General features: G+C 42.1%; 2 protein-coding genes across 5 annotated transcripts in view; one reads left to right on the top strand and one right to left on the bottom strand.

Annotated features, from left to right (window-relative positions):
- The window catches only part of idi1 (isopentenyl-diphosphate delta isomerase 1), a 6,000-nt gene extending 4,398 nt beyond the window's left edge, over window positions 1-1,602 (bottom strand). The window contains exon 1 of one of the 3 annotated variants that reach the window (XM_006806368.3): window positions 1,555-1,602. In XM_006806368.3, coding sequence (XP_006806431.3) covers window positions 1,555-1,569 — 15 coding nt within the window. In that variant the 5' untranslated portion in view covers window positions 1,570-1,602. Of the gene's footprint in view, window positions 1-1,449 lie in introns of all 3 variants that reach the window. The other 2 variants (XM_006806366.2, XM_006806367.3) reach the window with 2 other exon arrangements.
- LOC102792224 (WD repeat-containing protein 37-like) lies at window positions 1,312-26,182 on the top strand. 2 transcript variants are annotated; one of them, XM_087845938.1, is made up of 15 exons: window positions 1,312-1,387; window positions 2,557-2,823; window positions 4,732-4,828; window positions 4,924-5,019; window positions 7,971-8,035; window positions 8,381-8,446; window positions 11,586-11,724; window positions 12,191-12,262; window positions 12,553-12,597; window positions 12,776-12,852; window positions 12,969-13,203; window positions 15,050-15,191; window positions 21,031-21,165; window positions 23,774-23,888; window positions 23,980-26,182. In XM_087845938.1, the coding sequence occupies exons 2-15, from the start codon at window positions 2,671-2,673 to the stop codon at window positions 24,109-24,111; spliced, it is 1,569 nt and encodes a 522-aa protein (XP_087702064.1). In that variant the 5' UTR covers window positions 1,312-1,387; window positions 2,557-2,670; the 3' UTR covers window positions 24,112-26,182. The 2 variants fall into 2 exon arrangements, with proteins under 2 accessions (XP_087702064.1, XP_087702065.1); XM_087845939.1 differs by lacking the exon at window positions 8,381-8,446.

Here is a 26,182-nt window from a genome sequence, read left to right as displayed (position 1 = left end):
TTTAGATCAAGTGCAGTTCATGTTACATCCATATAGGAAAGCCATAGACCTTAATACAGGGCCTAACCAAAGGCCAGTGACGGGATCAAAGAACTGTAATAAGTGTTCTTTTTTCCAGGTGTTTGTCCTTACCTGATAACTAAATCTAGTATATTACTTTGAGTCTGAGTCTGCTACTCATATATAACAAGACTTTCTCCAGCAGTGTTGTCACTGGGGATGCACATGCAGGCCTCCAAGGTGCAGGCTCGCTTTTTAAGCCCACTATGTCCCTTCAACTGAATTCTACTGATCTGTTTTGACTGCAAGTTACACTAATTCATACAATTCGGTAGTGAAACTCTCAAACATCTACATTTCCGGTAAGTTAATGCAGTTCAAGCTCCATTAATCACGCCAACTAATTATTCACATGATTGCTTCTGCAACAATCACGGTAACCAGGAGGACACTGAGCCGATACGGTCAGATTTTGGGAAGCATCTTTCATGTCTCTTTGAAACCAGTACAAGGTGATTCACCAGGTGTACAGCTAGCTTTAATGGCTTTACTCAACAATGGCAAAACAAATAGAATGAAAATGTGATGAGGCTATTGTGCTAGTGATCCACTTCTACACCCAGGAAAAGGCCTCTCTTGTTTCGCCTCTGCAATCTAACAGAGACATTTTTGCACTTTTATAACTGTGGCTACACCTCTCCATAAGTGTACTATCCATATATGCTTATAAATATACAGACAGCCATCTTTAAAAGGCAACCCGCACAACTTGTGACAGTCTGGCCCTGCATTTATAATGGAACTGCATCATATTACATATATTTAATTCAGTGAGGAGGACATATTTCGATGATGCAACTTTGATTAAAAAAAAAAAAAAAATTAGGAACATGGTATAGGAATAAACTACTCCAAAGTTTACACAAACACAAGTATGATTGCGTTATATTAATCAAGTGTAGTTATGTATTAATAAAACATTAAAGTTACTTATTTTAAATTTTCATCGTCAAAACCTTCCTTACCTGTTTACTAAAGCTATCAAGAGAAGGTGAAGAAATGGCAATAGCAAGTTGTACCACAAGATGGTGCAATGAATCCATCTAACATTTATTCTACCTGGTAACTCAAATTTTTAATAGTGGCCACACAAAATAAAAGGAATAAAGGAGCAAACAAGAAGTGAAGTATAAATCCCCAAACACTCCAAGTTAAAATTCAATTGCATAAAACAACTTTAAGGTCTAAGCTGAAAATGGTTATGACCCAACAGCTCCGTTCCAGTAGACTCTGTTTCATGTTTTCCTCCAAGCCCCGACTGTCAACACACCATCAGACTACTGCACAGCACATCTGCGCCACCCAGGCTTCTGTCAACTGAACATAAGTATGCACCGGCTGTTGTATATACACGCTACGGAGAAAGCGACAAAGCATTCAATTACTCACGAAAGCTGTACTTTCTTTAAGGTTTGCAAATCACGTCTTTTACCGTGTTTCGACGGTGTGTTAGGGCGCAGTCTGTCGGAACGACTAGCGCTTCCAGTTACTAACCTCACGGCTTTTCATTCGTTGTCCTCCCAGCCGCGTGACAGCTCATTGGCTAACAAAGTGCAAACACGGTCTACGTTACACGGAAGTAGAGTGCACAAATAATATACGTCATGTGTCAAAATTTTCTAACAAAATTCTGATACTTTTTGTAATAAAACTATAATTTATCACCCATTTTCCAAACTAATGAGTCACGCCTTGTCAAAAATGCAAACTTGTTAGCGTACACGAGCTCGTGCGACGTTAGAGATGATATAACCCGTCGTGTCCTTTAGCTGCTGTGCGCTGTTTGGTCTAAGATGCCGCGAGGAAGCTGATATGTGGCAGTTAGCTCGTGCTAGCGTTTAGCTCTAGTAATTTCTCGGGCTGCTTGGCGATTCAGTCAGGTAATGACAGTGGTGAGTGTCGTCTTGTTTCGTGTACCTGTATATCAAAATGATGTCAAATTACCTTTTAATTTTTCATAGGTAGTTAATAGACGTAATGTTTTATGAATCGACGCGTTCAGGCGTGTTTACCGTTTCCAGTCTCAGTTTCACGCTCATATATATAACAAGCGAGCTAATATTTATTACACATCATTGCATGCCTTAGAAAATTTCTGTTGGCTTATATTTATTGCCCGTTGTCCTCTGGCTTACTATCATACTGCGCTATAATAACGGAAGCAGCGGACATACAGCGCTGCAGAACTTCAATAACATCCTGTAATTATTGTGGTAATGTCTGCTGGCAAAGAAATGTACGATTTAGAAGATGATCGGGTCTTTCAGGCTTTACTGGCTGTCTATTGTAAATTCAGGCGACACCATTTACCTCGGGACTCTTTATTAATTGGACAAATGCACTTTCTATATCTATTACTTCCCTGTGTAAAAGAATAACGTGAACACATAGTTAAATTGTTGTGATTTTTGAATGGATTTAGAATTTAGGTTGTTTTACCTTAAAGAATTCCTGTAATGGGGCTAAACCTGCATTTTCCTTTCTTTTCACTGACAGACAGGTGGCGATTACTGAAAGCCTGAACCAGCCAACCAGAAAGTCCAGCCAGTGTTTACCTGTTTCTCAGGTAGGGTGTGAACAGGGGGCAGGGCCACCCACGAGGTAGGAGGGATGCCTGTGGAGGGCGGAAGCAGCAGCGGCTCTGCTTCAGCTGCCCGTCACCCCAAGCAGAAGCGCAAGGCTCACAGTTTGTCTATCAGGCGCACCAACAGCACAGAGGAGAGGCCGGGAGGCATCCAAAGAGGAGACATGCTGGATGGACAGGTGAGGGGGAAATACACAAAGACATGGATCCATGGGTTTTCTCATTTACACACAAGCAAATCGACAACAGCAGACAAGCAGTCTATGTTAACTTGCAGTTTTGAAGACAGCGTAATAACCTATGTTAGGTGTAACAGAGTTTCACTTTCAAACACAGAGCAGGCTGTTCTCGCATAATTAGCATTTTTATTGTTAGGCTGTTTTGGTGCGAGGCTGGTTCTTTCATTCGCAAGAGTACAGTATGAGCCGGTTAAGCAGCATTTCTTTTATTTTGTACTTGCAACATCAACAACGCCACGCTTTCATGTGTTTATGAGTTTCTTCCTCTTTGTGAAACAGTAGCTGCAGTTTCTTAGTTTTGGGCAGATATTTCTTAGTCAAAAAGTTAATGCTGTCTCTGTCCTCTGTGGGTTTAGACCTTGGTTACTCATTTCTTTGTTTTAAAACAAAGTACTCGCCTGTGTCTCTGGTATCAAGTTGGTTATTAACGTTCTTCAAACACGGTTCTCTAAATTAGTTATACAATTGATTTATTTCTTCCAGAAAAGGGAAGACTGAGAACCTGTTCACGAGCAGCCATTTCCTGGTGCTGACCAGTTGCTTGTTCCCTTCTGAGATAATAAAAACTGTTTCTGTTTGATCAAGAATATCCTGGTTGTTAACTTTTGGGAGTTGGCTTTACAGCGACCTTATTGAAAGTCATCTCCCAGATAAGACCAACAGATGGTTTGTGAGTGTTTCACATTGTACTGACAGGTTTCTCCTATCGGGTGAGATGATAGACAACGTGTAGGGTTAAAATGAAAAACACGTTGGATGACCTACTTATCAGTCGCTCTCAAAAATGGGATGGTTGAATTTGTCAGTGTGTGAGACCATGGAAATCCTTTGCCTTTTACTTTCTGGGCTTTGTCAGCCACTAAAACTAGAGCTCAGCTTGCACTCGCCTGTTGTCTCATCAAGTTTTAATATGGGTCGCTTGTTCAGGTCTGATTAGTCTTTTCAACAGTCCTTTTTTGTTTATTGCCAAGACCGGCTGGCGCTGTGTATGCACCTCCTCTATTCCCCGCAGCACTAGCTACACATACACAGACAGTTTTATGGACCCATATTTTACACAGAACAGATATTCTTCCTCACTTTTAACGCTGCCGGCTTTGGCCTGAGTAAGCTGCAGGTTTAAGTGCCACTACTAAAGCAGCTTTAAATTCATAAGGCCTGCTTGTTACTTCTCAAATGACCTTTATTTATTTGTTTGGGCTTCTTTTGATAAAGTGTGTGAACGTGGTGATGACAGAATGGTCATGCGGCTAATGTCATTGTGCCAACCGGTTGGTTTTTTTTTTAACACGTGCCTCAGCTGAAGGGTGACAAGTGAAGTGTTTGGTATCGTTGTCTTTTGGACGGCTGAAGGACTGAGCAGCAGCGCTCGGGGAGCTGTGAGACGCAGCCTTCTGAATCTAGTGTTTTCATGGCAGCTTTTATGTGTCTTCACATGCTAGTCTGGTGGAGATTGGTGGTCAGCTGGTAACTGGGTACATCTAGGACTGCACCATGGAGGTAAGTTAGTAGAGGCTGGTTGGACACTCCTGTTGTGTAGTTATTTGTTTTTAGCTTGTAGCTCTGTAGCTCAAACTGTGGCCAAGAGTTCGCACAAGTTCATCTGCTGCCTGATTAAATCGCGTAAACACGTGTGTTCAGTTAAACGTTTTACCTTTAAGAGTCACAAACTTCACTTCCGACTGTAATAACAGAACATTGTTGTTTTACAGTTCTGCATTTTTGGCACAGCATTATGCTGCATTATGTTACGCCACACTAGAGTAGGATGTGGAGCCAATTCCTGCTCTACATTCCTGACCTTGTATGACCTTACTGTGTGTTTGGTTCTGTTTTCTGTCTGTCCAGGACTCCAAGCTGCCTCTCGCTTTGCGGAGCAATCTTCTTGACCTGTTTGGTCAGATTGAACGGGAGTTTGAGAATCTCTACATAGAAAACCTTGAATGTGAGTAACTGACAGTGTACGCATCAGTGCTCATTTACTGAGTGGACGTTTTCAGTGTTTAAATACTGACACGTCATCGCTGTCTTACGTTGCAGTACGTCGGGAAATTGAATCACTGAATGAGCGGCTGACTGGAGATGGACAGGCTGTTGAGGGAGGAGACCCCACCAAGGGAGCCTTGAAAACAAAAGGTCCGTAATTTCCAACACAAATCTATTTAAGTCTGTAATTTACACTGAGTACAGTTAATAGAAGTCTTTGGAAATTGAAATGGAAAATACTGATTGTGTTTAAAGTGGATATCTCATCCCATGGTGGCTGAAGTAATCTCCCTGGGAGCTGATAAACATAAAGATTTAAATTGGCATGTTACTTATGTGTCATCTTTGTGACAGACTGTCGTAAAACAGCTGTACACATATGAGCAGTTGTTTTTATTTTTACCTTTAGGAAGCCAAACTGTGTTTGTTCTTTGAGTTACTGTGGTTTAGTCACGATGCTATAGATAAATGGTGACTTGTAGGGCGTTTGTAAATGATTAAACTGCTGATTAAAACTCCAAGAAGTTGTTGATCACAGTCCACACAGTGTTATCGCCACAGGCTAAAGACAGAGGAGTCGCCAGCATCACAAAGGCGGCGAATTTCGCCGGCTGAGTGGCACCGTAACACCCACAAAGGCGTGTGGGACTTTTCAGTAAACTGATTTCTCCTGCATTGATCTGAAAGATATTACAAACAGTGGTATTCCCACTCTGTCTCTAGCCAGCTTTTCGTGTTCTGAATCACATGCATGTCATGGAATTTCTCAAAAAGTATCACAAAAAACATTTTGGACCCAAACTACCAGGAGTCCAGGAACATAAATTGAAGGGAAATGTGCCTCCAAATCACTCAAACATACGATAGCAGAAGTACAAAGATACAAGCAACTAAATGTTTACAAAATTATAGATAATACCAAAATAACTTTCAAATATTCAAGATAAAATAGCGAAGGACTCAAAGTCACGGATATTTTCTACCTTTAAAAAATGCTGTAACGAATAAGAATTAAAGTGAAGGTTAATGAAAGCATATTAGTACAACAAGTTTAATTCGAGAGGTTTTATCGGCTCTCTCAGACAGGCAGAGTCTACCTGCACAGCCTAAAAAGACAATTTACCATTTTATTTTTTTAAACTTCTTTTTATGGCAGACATTTGTACCAGCTGTGTTTGTTTATGTTGTGTCTATATGCTGACCAGGCTGCTATATGACATGGCTACACATTTGCATGAGCCACCTGTTTTTTCTTTGTATGATAGTACAGGGTGAGTGAACATTTTCTAGGAGCTAATGTTTACTTGGATTTTACTATTTGGGCATCCAGCAGCCTCCATAAGGTGAAAATACTCTCCAGTAACCCTCCGCCTGGCTGTGTATCCCTGTTTTTAGTAAATGTGTTTTCGATGCCAACAGTTACCTCGATTTTCACTGCAGCATCCATAGTTTTCATTTGACTTCAGAGCTCGAGGCACATGCCCACCTGGAGGGCAAAAACAGTATGGCGGCCCTTTGAAAGTCTATAAGTTTAACTAATGCCGGGCTCACACTGTGCGATTTTGTCAGTCGCGCGATTCAGCTCCTGCTCAAACTGTACGATTGACTCGCAGGGGTTAGAAATTCGTAGATCACGATGCAGGGTCTCACACTATACGGCCCGATGCTCTGATGCGACCTGGAGTGCTCACACTGTGCGTCCATAAAATGAAGGTTATAACAGAAATTCTGTCGCTCGCTCTCCCTCTCTGTCTTTCACTCACAGAGACACACACCACCATCAACTTTGCTAAATTGCTAATGAAAAACATTGATCAAGCAGCTGTGATTGAGCAGCAATGTCCATCCAACTATTTTCACGGTTGTTGTGGTCGTGATAATTTTGTGAGGCCACATCGAAAAGGCTCGGATGAACTTTCCAAAGTTCTACAAGTGCCTCCATCGCTTGTGTCCAGATCACACGCTGCACTGCCGTGCTGCGCCGTCTTTTTCGCTGACATTTGTGTTTGCACGTGAGCAGTGTGAGAAGCTGCGGTGACACCCTCGCGACCAACCAATAGATGATCGGGAGCTGGTCGTGAGGTGTTAATCACTTCTCGTTACCCCACGTATACTACATGATGCACGACGCACGATGAAGGCCAAAATTGGGCCGATTGCCAAAACGGTCGCACGACTCAAAAATCGTCTCAAAATGGCCCAAAAATCGCACAGTGTGAGCCCGGCATTATCGAAAATACCAGAAGGTATTAGTGCATCTGTGCTATCAGATGCACTAATAAGCATTAATTTAAAGCTTCACCTTGTAAATTCACCTCTCCTAACCCTGTCTTACAGGCCAAACGTACCAGTCCCTGTTTCTCCTCAGCAGCTCCAGCTGTCAGTGTCTCAGTTAAACTGTTGGAACAATTTACCTGACATTAGATGTATGACAAATGTGACAAATTCATGTTATTGGAAGTTTTCTGACCCTACACTGTAAATTTCCACAAGACATGAGATTGGAATACATATGAAAATACATGTAGCTGTAAGCTTGCAACCTGGCAGCAGTGCAAGGTGAAAAACCCCCCAAACACTTTAGTCCTGCAGTACTACTGAGTGTCCACTATCGGCTGTCATGACGGAGTAATGTTTTGGCCACCAGGTTAGCAAGTTGGTCACATGACTGAAAAATGTGAATCACTAGATTCTAAACTGGTCGATGTCCATCACTGCTTGGGGTGAGACACTCACATAGGTCAGACTTATGTAAATCCTCTGTTATGACACCTAATATCCTTAAAGCCAGCCTGGATTTCTAAAATAAGCTCAGTTTAACTGGTGATCACACTTTGTGAAGCTGAGCTCTCGACAGTATTTTCACAGCTCCGTCCTTGCTGGACACGGGGACATTTACACTGCATAAATGTTCAGTGCAGATAGTATTAACAACTCATAACTAGAAACGCTCAACAAGGCTTTGTATTGTCGAGGTGTGCGCTATTTTAAAATCTTGACACTTTACGAGGCCGTTACTGCAGCAGTGAATAAAAGCAAGCAAGAGTTCTGTCACTGGGTAATGAATTTCATTCATTGTTCTTTGTGTCTCTGTCACACAGCCAGCCACAGCACCAGTCAACTGTCACAGAAGCTGAAGACGACCTACAAAGCCTCTACCAGCAAGGTACCTGGCACAAGCCACGTTAGCCCGTTCAATAGAGCTCGTAAGACGTGTCATGTGTGTAAATATTTGAGCTTTTGGGATTCAGGCCTGTGTGAAGTAACTGACTGTGGAAAGCCCCTGTAATGCTGAGTGAGAGGAAGGAAGAATCTTCCTCCGAGGAGATCATAATCTGTTTAAAAAAAAAAGTGGGTAAACAAATAATTCACTGATATGATTGAAGATTTTAATCACAGGGGTAAAAGAAATCGTGTGTTTACTACAGCATTTACCACAAAATGTCATCTCCCATGACTTTGTCCTTTGTTATCTCTTGACTCTCTGACACAGTGCTTGTACACTTTCCAGGGCAAATTAGGTGGACCTCGCAACTTCAGTGTGGCAACATGGGAGTTGTGGGGCGGAGATTCATGGGTAACTTCCTGAATGCTCTGTTTGCCACTAAGCATCATGGGGGAGGCGGTGGTGGCTTGAATGTCTCTGTAACTGCAGTCTGAACTTGACTCCTTCTCTGCTCTGCACTCATACTCAAGCCATTTGGGCAAAGCTGCATTTGTTAGATGTACAAAGTGTTACTTTTTATTTTATTTGTTTATCCTTTTTTGTATCGCCTTTCATTACTTTGGCGATTCTTTGAGTCACTTTTCATCAGCTATTTCAAACACCGTGTCAGTTGGCTACATTTACCTTCTTGCTAGATGAGAAGATCAAAATCAGTCCCAATTTTGGGGGGAGCTGACGTTAGTAGCTGGATAGCTTAGCTAAGCACAAAGACTAGGCCTAAAGACTTGTAATGAGGAAGCAACATTGTATTGCCCGAAAGGTAACATAATACATCTATCAACAATGATTTCTGTGGAACTTTTGTGCTAGTAATTTCAAGTTTCTGCTGGTTGTTTAAAAAAATTAGTCCGGCACACGAACCCTGCCTTCATAAAGTTTTGTTGTTTTTACTGTTAAGTTCTTGCACAGTTCAAACAATTGATATAAAAGATTTTGTGTGCCAGGAAGCACATTATACCTTGTTTTGACTGAGCCAGCTAGCTGTTTTTCCTGTTTTCAGATTTTATGTTATCCACAGTTAACTGGCAACTTGACCAGTGATTAGTGTTTTGTGTTATGTTTTTTTGTTGTTTTTTTGGGGGGGGGTTGTTTATTTGTCTTTGTTTTGATCAGTGTTCCCCCAAATTGGCTTATGTTGGACAGGTCTGCTTTCAGCTTCTTTTTGTTGTCTTTTCTTTCCCACACAGATGTTGTTAGTAATAATTACTATTATTCTGCCTTTGAAATTAACAGATAGTTTTACAAAAACTATTTCAGAAAATTTGGATTTTGAAAAAAAATAACATCAGATTTTTTAATTAATCTGACAAATTGCTGCCTTTTGTCTTATAAAGTTAGATGAAGTGTTTCCTCTCTAATTGGTAAAAACCTGTATCTGTACTTGCCATCAGGTTACAGATGAAACATCAGCAGGACAGCTGATGCCCTCAAGCTAGCGTCCCTCGACCAGAGATATCGCTAGCTCCGGGACGTCGGGCTAGGGATTTTGCGAGCCCTGAGCAGTATAGTTTCTAGCATCTTTACATCTGGTTAAAACGTTCAGGGCTGATCTCCGTCTGATCAAAATCTGTTGTAATGAAAAAGCTACCATATTCTATCTTCACTTTACCTACTTTGCTCTGCTCCTCTCCACATTCATGCACACACAGTGAGAGCAGAGGAGAGGAAACTGGTGTGAGCTAAAAATTACACGAGTGCAGAGAAAATTAGTAAAATAGAAAAATACCTAAAATAAATATTTATCTTTTTTTTATTGCTACATTTACAGTAATAGGAGAATCATTTTTCTCTTCTTTTGTGTTCTATGTAAAATGCTGTTCTGCTTTTTTAATGCAGAGAAACACGTTGAATACAGCCACAGTGAAAAGAGCATTGAGGGAATCAAGAAAAGGCTTCTTTAATTAACCCCATGACAGAAGTAGCAGCTATGTACAATACCACTAACCTCTCAGCTCGCTAAGAACATGACCGAAAACTAATTTTGGAAAGATGGAGGGGACTTGAAACTAATGATCCTCACTAACTATAGCTTCAGTGTTGTACGGGGTTGACATTGACTGGGCTATTCACTCATCTTGTCTGCTATTTTGCTCTAACAACGGGAGGTGTATAGTAAGGTTGCATCAGAGTGCGAGGTGAATATAAACACTCTGGACAGGATAAGAGTTTATATTAACACAGTCTGGCACTTGTGAACCAAATACTTTGCTGCTGCTGCATCTAATGTCTAGCAATGTTGTTAGCTTGTTGCTGTGGTCAGCTGTCTGCAGCAGCATGTAAAGTACTGGCTGTGACAGCTCTGTGACAAGTGAAACTGCACTTTAGTTTGTTTATCTGGTAGCCTGCAGTGACGGGTCCATGTGCAATCAGACTGCTAGTTATTTTTAGAGGTTGCACCGGTCGTTTACAAGGACAATCACAATCTGTCCTCTCGATAAATTGATACTCTAGTGACATGCAGTGTGGCGCAATCTGAAATCACAAATATGGCAAACATAAGTGTTGCAGTGTGCAAACACACTTGGGGTCTGTATCACAAAGACAGTTTAAATTATTCTGATAAGCTGACATTTAACTATGAAAACTTGTAACTTTAAATAGAGGAACACAGTATAGAGATATTCAAATAACTTCCCGATAATATAACTAATGTGTTTAAACAAACAGAATTACCACAAAGTGACGTCTTTTTAATGTGTTTGGCATTTTCAACATGAGCGGTTATAAACTGATAAACATTAAAAACAGTTAAAAGTTAAGGAAGGCTCGACCTGCCAATGCAGAGGGTGACCAGCACAGATAGTCTGTGCTGAAAAAATAAAACGGGTACGCGATAATGCTGTAATGTTGCTTTTGTAATTAACTGAATTCATAAACAGCATGCACAATTAATATTCCATTGTAATTGGTTATTGAACTTCAGTTTGTAGTAAAACCTTTTTTATCTCTGACATAATTATCACCAAAAGTAAAAACGACTTATTATTCTTATTGCTCATCTCTTTAATGAAAACCTTTGCCGTCATTATGATCATGTGGGAGAAATGTCAGGCTGGCTTTGTTCCCATGTCCTTAAGTTAAATGGCTTTGGAGCCATTTAGCTGTACAGTTAGGATTAATGACACCTCAAAGAGACTTAACCTATTTCCTAAGAAGACGCCTTTCCAGGTGACCTTGTTTTGTGATACACACCCTTGATCTAATCCGGCAAGCAATACATTGGCTTTTACTGTGTTTGACAACGAGTAACAGTTAACTGGCAATACCTGTATGTAGCCAGGTGTTGGTTAGGAGTTATATCAGTATTTATGGAGCCTAAATGGAGCTGTGCAGTAAGACAGGAGAACTACAAGTTAAACTCTACATATTCTTGTATTTTGTAATCAGTGTAATACTTGTGTCTGCGAGCCTACTGTTACTTACTTTTTTTAGTAATTTAACTGAGTGCTGTTAAACCGTTTTACTTTTCTCTCCCTCGCACTCGCTTCAGATCGTGTCCAGTTTCAAAGCCACCACCGGCTCCCGGGCTTTGTGCCAGCTGCTCAAGGAGTATGTGGGCCATCGCGATGGGATCTGGGACCTCAGTGTCACCCGAACTCAGCCAGTGGTGCTGGGCACTGCCTCTGCAGGTAGAAAAAAAAAGTCCCTTCACAGACTATATAAATCAATCATGATAGCTTTGTTGTACACACAGGCAGCATGTGGCACCCTAGTTTTAAATAAGAATAAATAGCAAAGACTAAAGGTGCTGCAAGCAATATTTGCATCATTATATCTTTGTCAAATTAATTGTGATGCCTCGGTGCAATTAGCAGAAAATGAGAACATACTTAAGATGATTGATTACGTCTGTTGATGCAGTGCAAGTAGTGTTTTAGTATCAATATTTATCCAAACCAGTCCTTTAGAAACAACATGTTGGCCTCGTTTTATCTTTAAGGAAGCTCGTTAAACAATCCAGAAATTTCTTATTACATCCACTCAGACTACACAGCCTATTACATAAATGCAGGATCATACAGCGTGAAACCATTAGCTGGTTACTGTAAAAATGGAAATGGCTGCATGTTGTTTATACCTGCTCTCCCTTAACAGACCACTCAGCGTTGCTGTGGAGTATAGAGACGGGCAAATGCCTGCTGAGGTATGCTGGCCATGCAGGATCAGGTAATCACAGCCAAAAGCTTTATTTGTCTACAGACATTCACAAAGTCCATACAAAAAAATTATTCTAAATCGTTTATATTTTTTCTAATAGACTGTTTTAATAGCCTGTCTGAGTGCTTATAATAACAATATTTAGTGTGACGTACAGCCTGTCGTGCGACATCTCTTGTTAATAAACACTGGCTCATGGCAGAAGCATTTCGAAGCTCATTCTTAGATGTAACACTGTCTGTCAACATTTGCTTACACGGCTTGTTAGATGACAACTCTTCATTGTTCCCTTTGCACAGTCAACTCCATCAAATTCCACCCCACAGAGCAGATGGCACTCACAGGTAAGCATTTGAATCCATGTTTGACTTGTCAAATCGACTACGTTAAATATAGCATCTGTTTCAACAGGTTTGTTCTCCTTGTCGTCGTTTCAACCGTTTTCTGCTGCATCTGTTGCCTCCAGCAGTCACTCGTGTGTAGATGTGAGCTGTGCTCTTTGTTGATTTGTACTTTCCACAGCCTCTGGGGACCAGACGGCTCACATCTGGCGGTACATGGTGCAGCTTCCAGCCCCACAGCCACCACCAGATGTCAGTGTGAGTAGCTTTGAACTTGTTCTCTTCCCAGTGTTTCTACAATAGGTCACTTTACTCTCAAATGAATCAAACCAAAACGAGACAGGAGCTCGACTGAGCTTTTGTTTTGTTCACAGGCTCCGTGCGATGAAGACCAGGATTCTTCGGACAGAGAGGAAGGCGAGGTGGATGGCGAGGGCCCTTGTGAAGTGCCCACGGTCCGGGTTGCTACTGCAACACTCAAGAGCCACCAGGGCGTCGTAATAGCAGCTGATTGGTTAGTGGGAGGCCGACAAGTGGTGACAGCTTCCTGGGATCGTGCTGCCAACCTGTACGAGGTTGAGACTTCTGAACTGGTTCACACACTCACTGGTATGTAATGGCAGAGGAGTCGTAAACAGAAGTCAGGGTTTTTATTTTTCTTCCTCATTAATGTACTTTGTACGACACTCTAAAGAGGAATTAATACAGTTTAACCAGACTGTTATTAAAGGTCAAATATGAAACTACAGACATTTTATCTTGATGCATGCTCACTCATCCAGATAGGGAAATCCCAAAAAGTTGATTCTGTTCATCTGGACGTAGCGTTTTCAGTGGGAAAACCACTCATCCAAGTGACTTCTTCTGTCTCAGCTGACTCCAGGTTTTCCCAACCTTATAAACAGCACATTTGCACAATGACTGAAACTAGCACCACTGATGAACTATGGGCTGGGTCAGTCATTAATGTGCAAAATCTCATAACCACTGATCAACAAGCACTGATCAATGACCATTCACAGAGAGTTGGGGAGTGGCTGCAATCACAGCGTTGTAGCATGTTAAAAGATGTACCCTTAGGCCTCCTCCTTGATTCAGAGATGGTCTTTCCCTTTTCCTTGACTCCAAGGAACCAGCATTCCTCCCTGTCCAGGATGTGTACATCCTCATCACTGAACGAGTGTCCACTCACCTGTAGGTGTAAATAGACTGCAGAGTCCTGTCCTGACGAGGTAGCTCTTCTGTGTTGTTCCATCTGCTTCGCCAGAGGTTGTTTGGTTTCCCTGATGTATAAATTATGGCAATCCTCCTGGCACTTAACAGCGTACACTATGTTACTCTGTTCCGATCCTTGGGGTTGACCTGTTTTTGGTGCAGCGTGTTTTGGGGTTTGAAAGCCACAGAGACACAGTGTTTAGAGAAAATGTGTTCCCTTTCAGTCGATTCACTTGGTACAACACATAAGTATGGGATATCACGCCCTCGCGTATGTGTTGTACCTCGTTCCTCTCCTTCAGGGAACAGAAGTTATGGTAAATGGCCTGCATTTGTATAGCGCTTTACTCAGTCCCTAAGGACCCCAAAGCGCTTTACACTACATTCAGTCATTCACCCATTCACACACTGGTGATGGCAAGCTACATTATAGCCACAGCTGCCCTGGGGCGCACTGACAGAGGCGAGGACACTGGCACCACCACCAGTAGGCAAACATGGGGTTAGTATCTTGCTGGCTATCTGGCATGCAGCCAGGAGGCAGCCTGGGATCGAACCACCGACCTTCTGATTAGTGGCTGACCTGCTCTACCTGAGCTACAGCCACCTACAGTTATAGACATAACTATTCGTTTCAGCTCTTCCAATACTGCTGACACATACGGGCTCACTACAGGTTTTTGCTCAGGCAGCAGTCGTCCTTTTCTCCTGGATCGGCTGGAGTGATTGAGCAGTGACAAAATGTTCTCATGATAGTCTTTCTGGTTTAGCAAAACCGTGCACCTACCCTTGTCTGCTGGACAGGTGATAATGTTGTCATCACTAAGCGATGTGAGTGCCTTCCTCTCCTCCATGCTGATGTTTGATGTTGGGTACAGACATTATAAAATCCATGTCGTTTGTGGAGCCAGCTTGCTTCTTTCAGTGTTTCTCAAACTCTTTTTTTAAAAGCTGCCAACTTACAACTTTTAAAAAGTCATTATTAATACTAAACGATCCAGGTTGAATTTTACTAAAAAGGCCAGAGCAATAGCACCAACAAGCTTTCTTCTTTTCCATGAAATCACATTCAGCCTCATATTTTTCACCTTCTTGTCCACGCTCCACCTGCACTGGTTTAATCCAAAGAAAATCTGACGTGTAAAAATCACACGCTGTTGTTTTTGTTGTTTTTTTATGTTGAGATTACTTAAAAAGCTGTGATTTTATCCAACACAATGTGCTGTGTGTTTGTGTTCAGGCCATGACCAGGAGCTGACTCACTGCTGTACCCACCCAACCCAGCGGCTGGTGGTCACTTCATCCAGAGACACCACCTTCAGACTGTGGGACTTCAGAGACCCATCCATCCACTCTGTCAACGTCTTCCAGGGACACACTGAGTGAGTCTTTCTCTCTCACCCGCGCTCCTCCTTGCTGGTTCCCTGATGACAGATACTTAAATGTGGGTGCAGTCGTTAATTTGCCCACAGGGTGGTGCTGTAGCATCTCACCTCTCCATAAATCCCTCCAACATTTTCTTTTTCCTTTTACATTAATTTACAGACCCTGTTGCTCTAAGCCAAATCCTCCACTTGCCTCTCATTCATTACGGAGCACTTCTCCTCACTTCAACAGTTTGCTTCTCTTTCTCCTCTCCGCTCTCCGTACCTCTCGTTCTCCCTCTCTCTCCCGTTCATTTATCTGTCCGTTTCTGCGTTAATCCCCCCACTCTGTGTAATTTGGCACTTCGCTCGCTGTTAACACTCAATTGCAGCCGCTCATTTCAAAACGATGACTGTCAGGCTTGTCTGTGGCTTTCAATGGCAGTGCTCTTTAAAAGGCACAAGAAGTGCAAGTGTGTGTGTGCGCCTACATGCGTGTGCCGGCTGGCTGGCAGCCTTTGATTGCAAGTGGGGGGATTATGGCAGAGCTCATTATGTACGACCCCAACATGTATAATTCCCGCAGATCCCACTCTAATTCTCTCCCATAGACAATTGCTGTAATGAGATTAAGCACCAGTGTTTCACAGTTAACAACAGCCCTCCTCCCCTCCTTTCCTTCCCTCCATCCTTATTTCCTTCACAAATGGCCACTTTCTTTGTGGCACTGCATTTAAAGCAACAAGTAGACAGGCAGACGTAATGATTCCCCAAACTTCTGCAGGCTCATTACAGGAATACAAAATCCTAGTCTGTAATAGTATTTCTGCCACTTGACACACTCAGTGTAAATAAGAATGCAGCTGTTTTTCAAGTTGCTGATTAATAGTTTAGTGTTGTAAATATTAGGGGTGCAATGATACTTGTATCGATATTGAACCTTTCCATACAGTGCTTTCGGTTCGGTACGCATATGTATCGAACAATACAAAATTTTTTAATTTATTTTATCAACTTTTCTTCTGACGATGCTGTCTGTGTTGAGAGCACAGTGGATCTGCGTTCGACTACTCCGCCTAGACTGCACTGTCGAGCGCAGATCCACTGAGCGCAGTGCAAGCTAGCAAGACAGAAACTAAGCTCGTTGCAACATGGCAAATTGAACCCCCACCCTCATTCAGATCTGGCCTTTGGAACTATCTTGGTCTTCATGTGACGTATGACCCTGAAGGTAAGCGCGTCACGGACAAAAGTAAAACAGTATGTTGGATGTGCCACGCAATGCTCAATTACATTGGTGGGAACTAGTGTGTTAGCCAGTTAGCTCGTTAACGTGTTGATGCCGTCCAGCCCCATGCAAGGGGCTATCCGCGGTAGCTCATTAACGGAGATTTGCCGTGTTGTGGCGTTAACGTCATTTCAGATTAACGCTGACAACACTAGTGGAAACAAAATTAATATGACTGCACATTTACGCCAACATCATCCTAGTGCAAAGACAAGTGGAAGCAGACAAAAACAACAAGCACGCATGCTACAAACTTTACCTGAGTCATTTAGACAGCCGTTAGCACATGATTCTCCTTATGGGGACCTGATATGTTTAATATGCTGCTGAGAATATAGCCCAGAAGAAGCGTGTAGTATAGCTTTTATTTTGGAAAGAGCCATTTCTCTGTAATAAACTCTCTTTTCCAAAGATGAGTGATTTCTCGATCAGATTTATTATTTTATCCCTTTGTTGTTTCAGCAACATTAAATTTAAAAACTGTACGTTTGAGTTAAAATATATATTTATAATTTTAATAAATGACAAATTAAAAAGGCATGAACATTTTTTTTTGTATCGAAAAAATATCGAACCGTGACACCAAAGTATCGAACCAAACCGTGAATTTTGTGTATCGTTGCACCCCTAGTAAATATGTATAAATGGAGGACGATGCCCATCTCAGAAGAACACAACTTTAAAGTCTTCAGATGTCATGTTTTCACTCATGTGGTGTGCATCAGTGAGTGGAAAACCCAACAATACTAATTTAGCTGAGATGTAAACAAGTAACACGATGTAGACTTTGCTAAAATGACTTCAAAGATGAATTAATTGGTTTAGTTTGTTAATTGCTTGCAAATCCATTCTCGGCCTTTTGCTCAGTAATTATTAAATATATTTAGTCCTGTTATTTACTTTATAAAGAACATGGTGACACTGCTGCCAAGTGCCTGTAAACATAATAAGACAGAATCTGATTAGATCTCAGTGTTGATATCTTGGTGATTTTGGTCCAACAAATATGCTAAAAACTCCTAAATACTCGCTTTAAGGGTTTGGAGGAGTAGTAAGCAGAAGAGGAGTTGAGACAGGCGTACTCTGTTTATCAACTCATGGCTTTTGCTGTATGTTTGGGCGAGTAGGAGAGCATAATGGACAGGACGCTGGAAAGAAGCTCATTGACTCTGTGTGTGTTTTTACAGTTTCCCCACTTTACTACTTGTGAGGTATCCTTGTTTTAACAGTGCCTTAGAGCACTAACAGGTTGCCATTCCTCCTACTAATTTCCCAGGATCTCCAACATGACATAATGGTGTGGCATAAATGGCATAATCTCCCCGTCCCTCCTGTGGAAACATCAGAGAGAGTAGAGTGTGAATAGTTTAATAGGCAGACGAGGTTGAGAGCTAGAGGGGAGACAGCCTCTCATTTTCACCGTCTTCACTGGCAATTACAGCTAACGCTCCCTGACAGCGAACCTTGGCAGCTAAAAGTGCCGCGCGCCCCCTCTGTCCCGCCACCCCCGCCGTAATTGCAGTGTAATGACAACTGCGCGTGAGCTAACAAAACGACCGAGAGCAAACGAGAAATGACAGCGGACTTGCTTTACAGACGGACTGCCATGTCACGTTTGTCTCTGCTGCCGTCGACAGCTTTCGGTGACATCTGATTGCAGTTTTGGAGAAATGCAACTCTGTGTGCTTGTGTGTGTCTGCATGCAGATGTGACATCCTGTCTCTGGAGGAATACAACAGCACTTACCGGGTTCTCAGCGACTGTCAGATCTGCAGCACGGCAAAATAACAGAGTGCTCTTAAACCTCTTAGTCGTTGCTGCCTGAATATTTTCATTAACATTTTAGGCTTATGCTCTCACCCACTCAACAGTGAGCACATGTTAAGGTTCTTTGAGATTTCCATACATTTAAATGCCGTCATTTAGACCAAAGCCTCAGTGCCAGAACAGAAAGCTCCAGTCCACTTAACAGTTATACGTAAGAAAAATTAACATGCAGTTTGGTGTCAATGTCGACAATACAAAGGAGTCTTACAAACTGTTTTAATAAGTCTAGCCAGATCATTTTACACACTGCTTTCATGTGATATTTGCATTTATAATGCACAGAAAAATTTAACCCAGCAACACAAAGGCATTCAGAGTGCTGTTAAAAACGTCTTATCATATTTCGGGGAAGTATTTTCATTTGAAGATTGAGCCGAAGCTTCACGTGAAGACTAGCTGTAACTGTCCACATGGCTTTCTTTGTAGATGTTGAAGCTACAGGTGTGTCCTGGGCTGTGATGTCCCTTAAACGTATCACATGAGGCTGTCATAAAGTTTCTGTTTTGAAAAAGCACAGCCCCAAGAAAACACTCACCGAGTGGCTGTGCACCAGCAGATTGTAGCTTTCTGCCTTCTCGAGATTCACTCTTTCACACACGAGTGAGTGACAGCGAGATAAAACGATGTATTGTAGGGTCTTTACCTTTATAATGTAACGCACCGTGAAGTGACTGTTGTTGTGATTTGTTGCTGTAGAAATAAAATTGAACTGAATTGAAATGATCTGTTTTCTTTGTGAGAACAAGTTTAAGTTTCAGATCATCACAGTCGGTCAAAAGTTGGAAGTTTTGCATTGTTCTCATTTTCTTCACATCTTACCTGAGTCATGCCACCTGCTGCAGCCTGTACTCGCACGCTCAGTGCTGGTGTAAATCCTACCGAACCGTGGCAACGTCAGTATTTGTGTGCGTGAACGGCCATCTCTCGCTTCTTCTCCAGCACCCAAAGTCTCACAAAGAATCTCGACCTTGGCTGTCAGAGACACTGCAAAGCATTAAGTACTACTGAACACTCCCCTCCTTCCTCACACCCATTCTAAAAACCCTTTAACCTTAATCAACCTTTTAATCAATTATCTCGTCTGATTACACTCCCCTCACACCTCCCACCTAACACACCACCTATCTTTCCTCTTCGCTATCTCTCCCTGCTCTCCGTTTATTCCCAGGTGGGCTGTACCCTGCAATGTCAGAAGGTGCCTGTAACGATAGAGCAGTTTCTTTGAGCCGCAGCCTCCCTAATAGCACAAAGTTTAGTCCGCTAATTAGCCCTTAATGCCATGTCGATTTAAATTAAGCAGGAAGCCAGTTTTACCTAAAAAGATGGGATGTAGAACCCAAGATAGTGGTGTGTGTGTGTGTGTGTGTGTGTGTGTGTGTGTGTGTGTGTGTGTGTGTGTGTGTAAAGGCAACACTAACCTTAATAAAGAACGAGGAAGCCTATTCAGGCTTTTGGTTTTACTTGCCTCCATGAATGAGTAGAAACAAAATAGAATGCACCTGATGTATCGTCATATTAAATAGATTCAAAATGCTAAAGATCTGTTACATGTATGGATAGGCCTGACCTTAGTCCTAACGTGGGGAAAGAGGAATCATGCCTGGCTGAATATAGGGGGGCGGAGGAAGGGATGGGTGTATGCACTGCTGCCTCCAGTGTGCCCAACATTCCTGTCAACAGGATCAACTAAATAAATGACTGCTTGAATTTGAGCACACATTTGTTTTTGTTAACAATATGACAAAAGAACATTTAAGTTTCCGAACACATGGAGTTTTCCACTATAAAGTTAACACTGGTATCAAATGTTAGCGAGTTATCGCGGATCTATATATATACTGTATTGGTGTGGCTCCGTTGTATTAATAAAAAACCATAACAATGAAACACTTGTGTTTAGGGGTGCCCAAGCATACATCGAAAGGGCTGCAAGTAATGGGTACTTGAGGCTCTGAGAGGACGCGGTAAACAGACTGGTTCTTATATAGTGCTCGTGTACTCTACTTGAGTACTCAAAGAGCTTTATACATTCATACAAGCACTTTGCTCTACATTTCTAAGTGCTCCTGTCTAATGTTCACGCTCTGATGAATGCATCAGGAGCAACCGTGTATTACACTTGTATGTATTATGTTATATGTATAATGTTCCCAAACTTCGGAGCATGTGTTTCATCATATTTAATTGTAAACTGAAAGAATGAAAATGTGACTAAATGCCAATGCATCGAGAGGAAATCATTGTTCACAGCATCCTGATGGCTCAAACACGTTTGGTGGTGTGAATGTTTTCAAGTCATTTTTTAGCTCTTCACTTTGTCCCGACTGCCGCATCTCTGTGACATCCTCTGTGCACGAGTGAGATCCTGCCAACTTCAAGTGGCAAAATGACACTTTGTAAGGTTTTAACAATGCAGAGTCGCATCATAAATGAAGAAGCACACAGTGTCAGCTTTACAGTGTTGTACCTGACACACCCTCTGTGGCTCCAAGTGTCTTTGCACATCACCGTGATGCACGTGTGCGGATCGTGTCATCTTTTATGCGTTAACAATAATAGCGCTGCCCTGTGGGAGGGGATGACTAATAACTTGTCACTCAGAAAACTTTCTTCTTTCTGTGACTGGTAGAGATTTGTAACTATGATCTCTGAAATAGAAAACCATACAGTAGCTCATTAACACCTCTGTTTGCTGCTTGCATGTTTTCGTGTGTAACGCTGTTGTGTGTGTTTGTCTTGCAGCACGGTGACGTCTGCGGTGTTCACAGTGGGTGACAATGTGGTTTCAGGAAGTGATGACCGTACTGTCAAGGTGTGGGATCTGAAGAACATGAGGTCGCCTATAGCAACCATCCGCACTGACTCAGCTGTGAACAGGTAGGTGACAGGAGGAGAGAAACTGTAGCACTCGGCGCCGCACGTTACAAACTATGGTGTTAAATTGTTAAATTGATATGTTAGCTGGTTGAGCACTCTGTCAGTGGTTGTCAACACTATAAATTAATTTAAAGTCATAGATTGCTTTGAGGTTTATTTATTCAATATAAAGTATAAATTGAATTAAAATTTTACAAGTAATTAAATAAGGCTGATGTAGTTAAAGTCAGCATTTTGGGCATCAAATTTTCTTTGTGTATTTTTTCTTTATACTTTATGCTTAACAAATGTATTAGAAAACCACCCGATGTACGGTTCATGCAACCACTGCTCTAAATTAGAAGAAGAACTACCAATACTTGTAATTACCAGTATGCGCAAGCTCTTTAGTCAAAATGATCTTTTTAATGTTAAAATGTAATTACTGTTGTTATCCATGAAATTTTAAATTCACTGGGTTTCTTTTTTTAAAGCTGAAAAAAATAATATAGCACACTGTTATTTTTGATTAAATGTCAAATTACAGTTATTCACTTGCATTCCTGAATAGTATAATTCGTTTTAGTTATTGAATGTTTTTGAATGAGGTCGCAGGTGCAAGTGGTGGAAATTAGTTTGATTCAAAGGGTGGCTGGGCTCTCCCTTACAGATCATTTGAGAAGGACTTATAGTAGAGGTGCTGCTCCTCCACATCGAATAGCGCCAGTTGAGGTGGTTTAAGCAGGATGGTTCCTAAATGCATCCTTGGCACGTTGTTTCGGGCATGTCCTGCTGGTAGGAGACCTGTTAGGTGAGTCTGAGCTGGAAGAGAGGGTGAGGGAATTCTGAACTTCTCTGCTTAGACCGCTGCCCCCGTGACCTGAACCTGGATAAGCAGCAGAATGGATAGATGGATGAATGTTACACTTAATTAATTTTGGACTTCTCAGAGGAGTCCAGTGTTAGGTTTATATTGTCGGATTGTCATTTATGCTTAGAAATATATACTCATATATGCTTAGAGTTATATAATTGATTGCATATTGATTGGATGTCTGATCCTTAGCTGTCTGCAAAGACTCCGTGTGCCTTCCAGAGGGTTCTGGCATACACACACATCCTAAGGTCATGAGAGAGGTCGTACCTTCTCTTACTGATTTATGGTATAGAAGGACACCTACTCTGTATCTGTTTTAGTATAAGAGCCCTTTATTTAGGTGGACCGCTGGACTCCTGGTAACAGCAGGCCTGGGGAGTCTTCACAGGGTCACATCTTGACCCTGTGTATGCATGCCTATACGTACACGCAGACAAGGTATGCCCGTGTAAGATGTGTTAATGAATCTTTGCATATTCATTAACCACAATAAAGAGCAGTGCTACGGGGAGCTAACTGAGAGTGACTGGGGTTCGAGCGGAAGGAATGGTGCTTGTCACGGTTCTCTCCCTCGTGCAGGAGGTTACCCAAAGACTTCAGCCTGGTGTCTAATGCTTTTGCTGTTGTAGTAGAATTGTCTTGGCGTTCGAGCAATGGGTTTATGCTAGATGAACCTTTGCATGCCGGCTTAAATTTGGGTTTAAATTCACTTTGTCATTTGTATAATAAATAAGAGTAGAATTTTTTTTTTTTATAAATACTTGTGTTTTCTATTAGTGACTGGGGATCTAAGACAGTGTTTCCCAACCTTTTGGAGCCACGGCACATATTTCACATTAGAAAAATCACACGGCACACGACCAAACAAAAATGCCACAAAAAGCATATTGATCATTTTTCCCCACGCACCACATATAGTGGAATTGACTCGGTTTGTCCCCAGTGTACCTTTCTGTGCTTTCTTCTGACCACACTCATGCTTTTTCTTTTCAAATAACTATCTACTGCAGTGGTTCTTAACCTTGTTGGAGGTACCGAACCCCACCAGTTTCATATGCACATTCACTGAACTCCTCTTCAGTGAAAAATAAAATAGGATTTTTTTCAAATTCAAGACATACATATGTTTTTTACTGGTGCACAAAATGAGGCGTGCATATCACGGCGGAGGCTCTGACGAACCCCTGGGGTTCGATCAAACCCAGGTTAAGAACCACTGATCTATTGCTATTACGCGCTGTCGTCTCACAGCATGACTAGTTTGTAATTTTTTTCTTCATCTTCTTCTGTTTTACTGACAGTTGGCATCCCATTTAATTAGAGCAATTGGTTGTAGTGCCCTCTAGTGGAAGAGAATGTAATTGTTAGAGTGCTAATCCGGTGGAACCAGATAGTCTTCCGTGCTTTCTGTGCTGCAGGACAGTGGTGGGGAAACACTGGTCTAATAAACTTGTTAAGCATTGTATGTACTGTTAAGGCAGTTAGATGTTCGTATTAACATGGTTATTGTTCCTTATCTTCATCTTCCTTTAAAGTGCACCACACCACCATTTACCAGACAAGATTGTAAGTGGTTTATGTCATCATTGTGCTGCAAACAGAAAGTGAAAATGTGCTTCAGACGTGGCTAGATTTAAATTCTATTCTTTCAGTAAATCACTGACATAGAGTCGGTCCAGTCAATCAGGAGAACTCGGGTCAGCAGATAAACTCTGGCTCCAGTTTAAAGTGCGACTACATCTGATCTTTCAGGATCAGCGTCTCTGCCAACCAGAAGATCATTGCTCTGCCACACGACAATCGACAAGTACGCCTGTTTGACATGAGCGGGGTGAGGCTGGCCAGACTTCCACGCAGCAACAGAATGGTAAGAGCAGAATAACCTGGACGGGAAGGCGGTTGTTAGCTCAGCATCAGTTACCATAAACTAAAACCTGTGTGTGTTTGTGTGCATGCAGGGTCACAGGCGAATGGTGTGCTGCACGGCGTGGAATGAAGAAAACCAGTCGTGCAACCTGTTCACGTGCGGCTTCGACCGGCAGGCTATCGGCTGGAACATCAACATCCCCGCCCTGCTGCAGGAGAAGTGATCAGAGTCCCTCCGTGTATAGACGGCGCAGCACACGTCTGCACTGTAACCCGTGGCCTCGCACACGCGTGTTTCCTCTGTCGAGCAGTTTGGTTGTCGTGTGCTTCGCAGCTTTCCAGCAGTGAGCTACAAGTTCAGACAATAATTGCTCCTCAATTACTCTCACATAAAAGCCTTTTCAGGTCATCTGAACACGCGTGTACGAGGCCACACAGCCGACCTTCTGCGTCTGACCCTTCACTTATTTAGCATGGATCGTGAATTGTGACAAGGCTCGTCCGATCTGTCCGCCCCCAGCCTCCTCTATATATTTCTGACCCGTGTGCCGCGGGGCTGCCGATCACGGCACTGTTGTTTAGTTACTGCTGAATCGTCGCTCTTGCATGTAGATAAACTCAGTTTGCAAATGTTACTTGTAAAGTCACAAGAGAATAGAACCGTTTGTAGAATATGATGTGTAAATAATATATTGTGGCCTGTTTAAAGTGACCTGTGTCGCAGGTTGTTGTTAGCTAATGTGTCTTACAGTTTGGCAGAGACAGTTCTGTGATTCTTTTATTTTATTTTATCCTTTTGGTCAAATATTTGGAAGATTTCTTATCGCAGAAACATATCACAAATCTCCGTCATATCACCTGTGCAGCGAGCGGGCTGCCGGGCCAGTCGGTGAGCGCTTCAAACGGCGTCTGAGGCGTTGTGGGAAGCTTTTGACAGATTGAGATTCGCTCCCTTGCCTGTTACCTTTGATGCTTTCAGTTTCACAGCCAGCCTCCATATTTCCAGTATAGTTGAAACTGTAATTCTGCCTTGTTCCGTGTTTACAGTGGATTTTTATTTTTTTTAAACATGTTGCTTTTTTCTGCCTTTTCTGTGAGGATGTAAAGTGTCAAGAGCATAGCAATAATGACTCTCTGTGAACGGGAATGTGTTGTGCATTATCATATTCCATTATTCCCTACGTGCTGCTGGTGTCCATAAGCTCAGTATAGACTCGTCCTCTTTAGCTTGCTGCCAGCCCTGCGTTGCTGTACTGTGTGATCCTTAAGTGAACTTGTCAGGTCATTTCTGTGCTTCAGTAGCGCTCCTGTCAACATGCTCTCGCAGTTTGTGTTGAGCCCTCAGTCTTCTATAACTTCCTGCATCTTTGTCGCTGACGGCGCTTTTACTCTCTGCACGGAGCGCTCTTTATCCAAAAACAGAAGCAATAACCCAGCTTGACTTGATGTTTCTGGTGCTCGGAGTGAAGTCCGGGTCTTTCTTTTTTGTTTTCTTCCATTTTTGAAATCAGTGACTATAACTTGAAATACACACTGAATCTCAGTTTGACTTCTGACTTGCCCTGAAATAGGCTTAACTGGATTCCAGGAAGCTTCAATTGTTACACTTGTGCAATATTTTAAACATGAAGTCATGCTGTAGTTTCTCACACGTTTAATCGACTTCAGTGCTGTAAAACCCACACAAAAGACTCTGTGTACCTGTGTGACTGCTGTAGCTGTAGCTCGGTGTATAAAGGTGACTTACTGAAAAATCTGGCTTCAGACTTCACTGCTGTTTCTACCCACAACACAAACGGGATGCATTCTGAAGTAGCATGAACCTGAAAGTGTAATAATCTTATTGAAATGCCTTACATTGCATTGAGGAGAAAAAACCCGGTGCATGGGCCTTATCCATCCAAGCATCAGTGCACTTTTCCAAATGCTTGTTAAAGAACTAATTGTGTTCCCGAGCGCAGCAAAGATAGGATTTTTATTCCTGTTTCATTCAGGGAACTCAATTTGGCGCCCACCGGTATCAATGTCATTTTAATCTGCAGGTAGAACGGCACGGCCCGATTCGTGCCCCGCTTATGAATTTCAACCTGGAGGAAATATGATTTTGGATTGATACATTAAATTATTGCGTGCCAGGCTGTAGGGGTAAAAAAAAAAAGAAGAGTGGATGGGCTTTGCTTCACTGTAGCGAATCATATTCACCTCAAACTTCATTATGTGATCTACTTTGCATACTTTATTGTGACGGGTACGTGCTCTCTTGACACTTTCCAATAAAACGTGTGATTTCCTTTT

This window comes from Neolamprologus brichardi, chromosome 9 (assembly GCF_056152115.1).
Source record: "Neolamprologus brichardi isolate AB-2024 chromosome 9, ASM5615211v1, whole genome shotgun sequence".
NCBI lineage: Eukaryota > Metazoa > Chordata > Actinopteri > Cichliformes > Cichlidae > Neolamprologus > Neolamprologus brichardi.
Note: the sequence above shows the minus strand (reverse complement) of the source record. Positions and strands in the feature narration are given on the sequence as shown.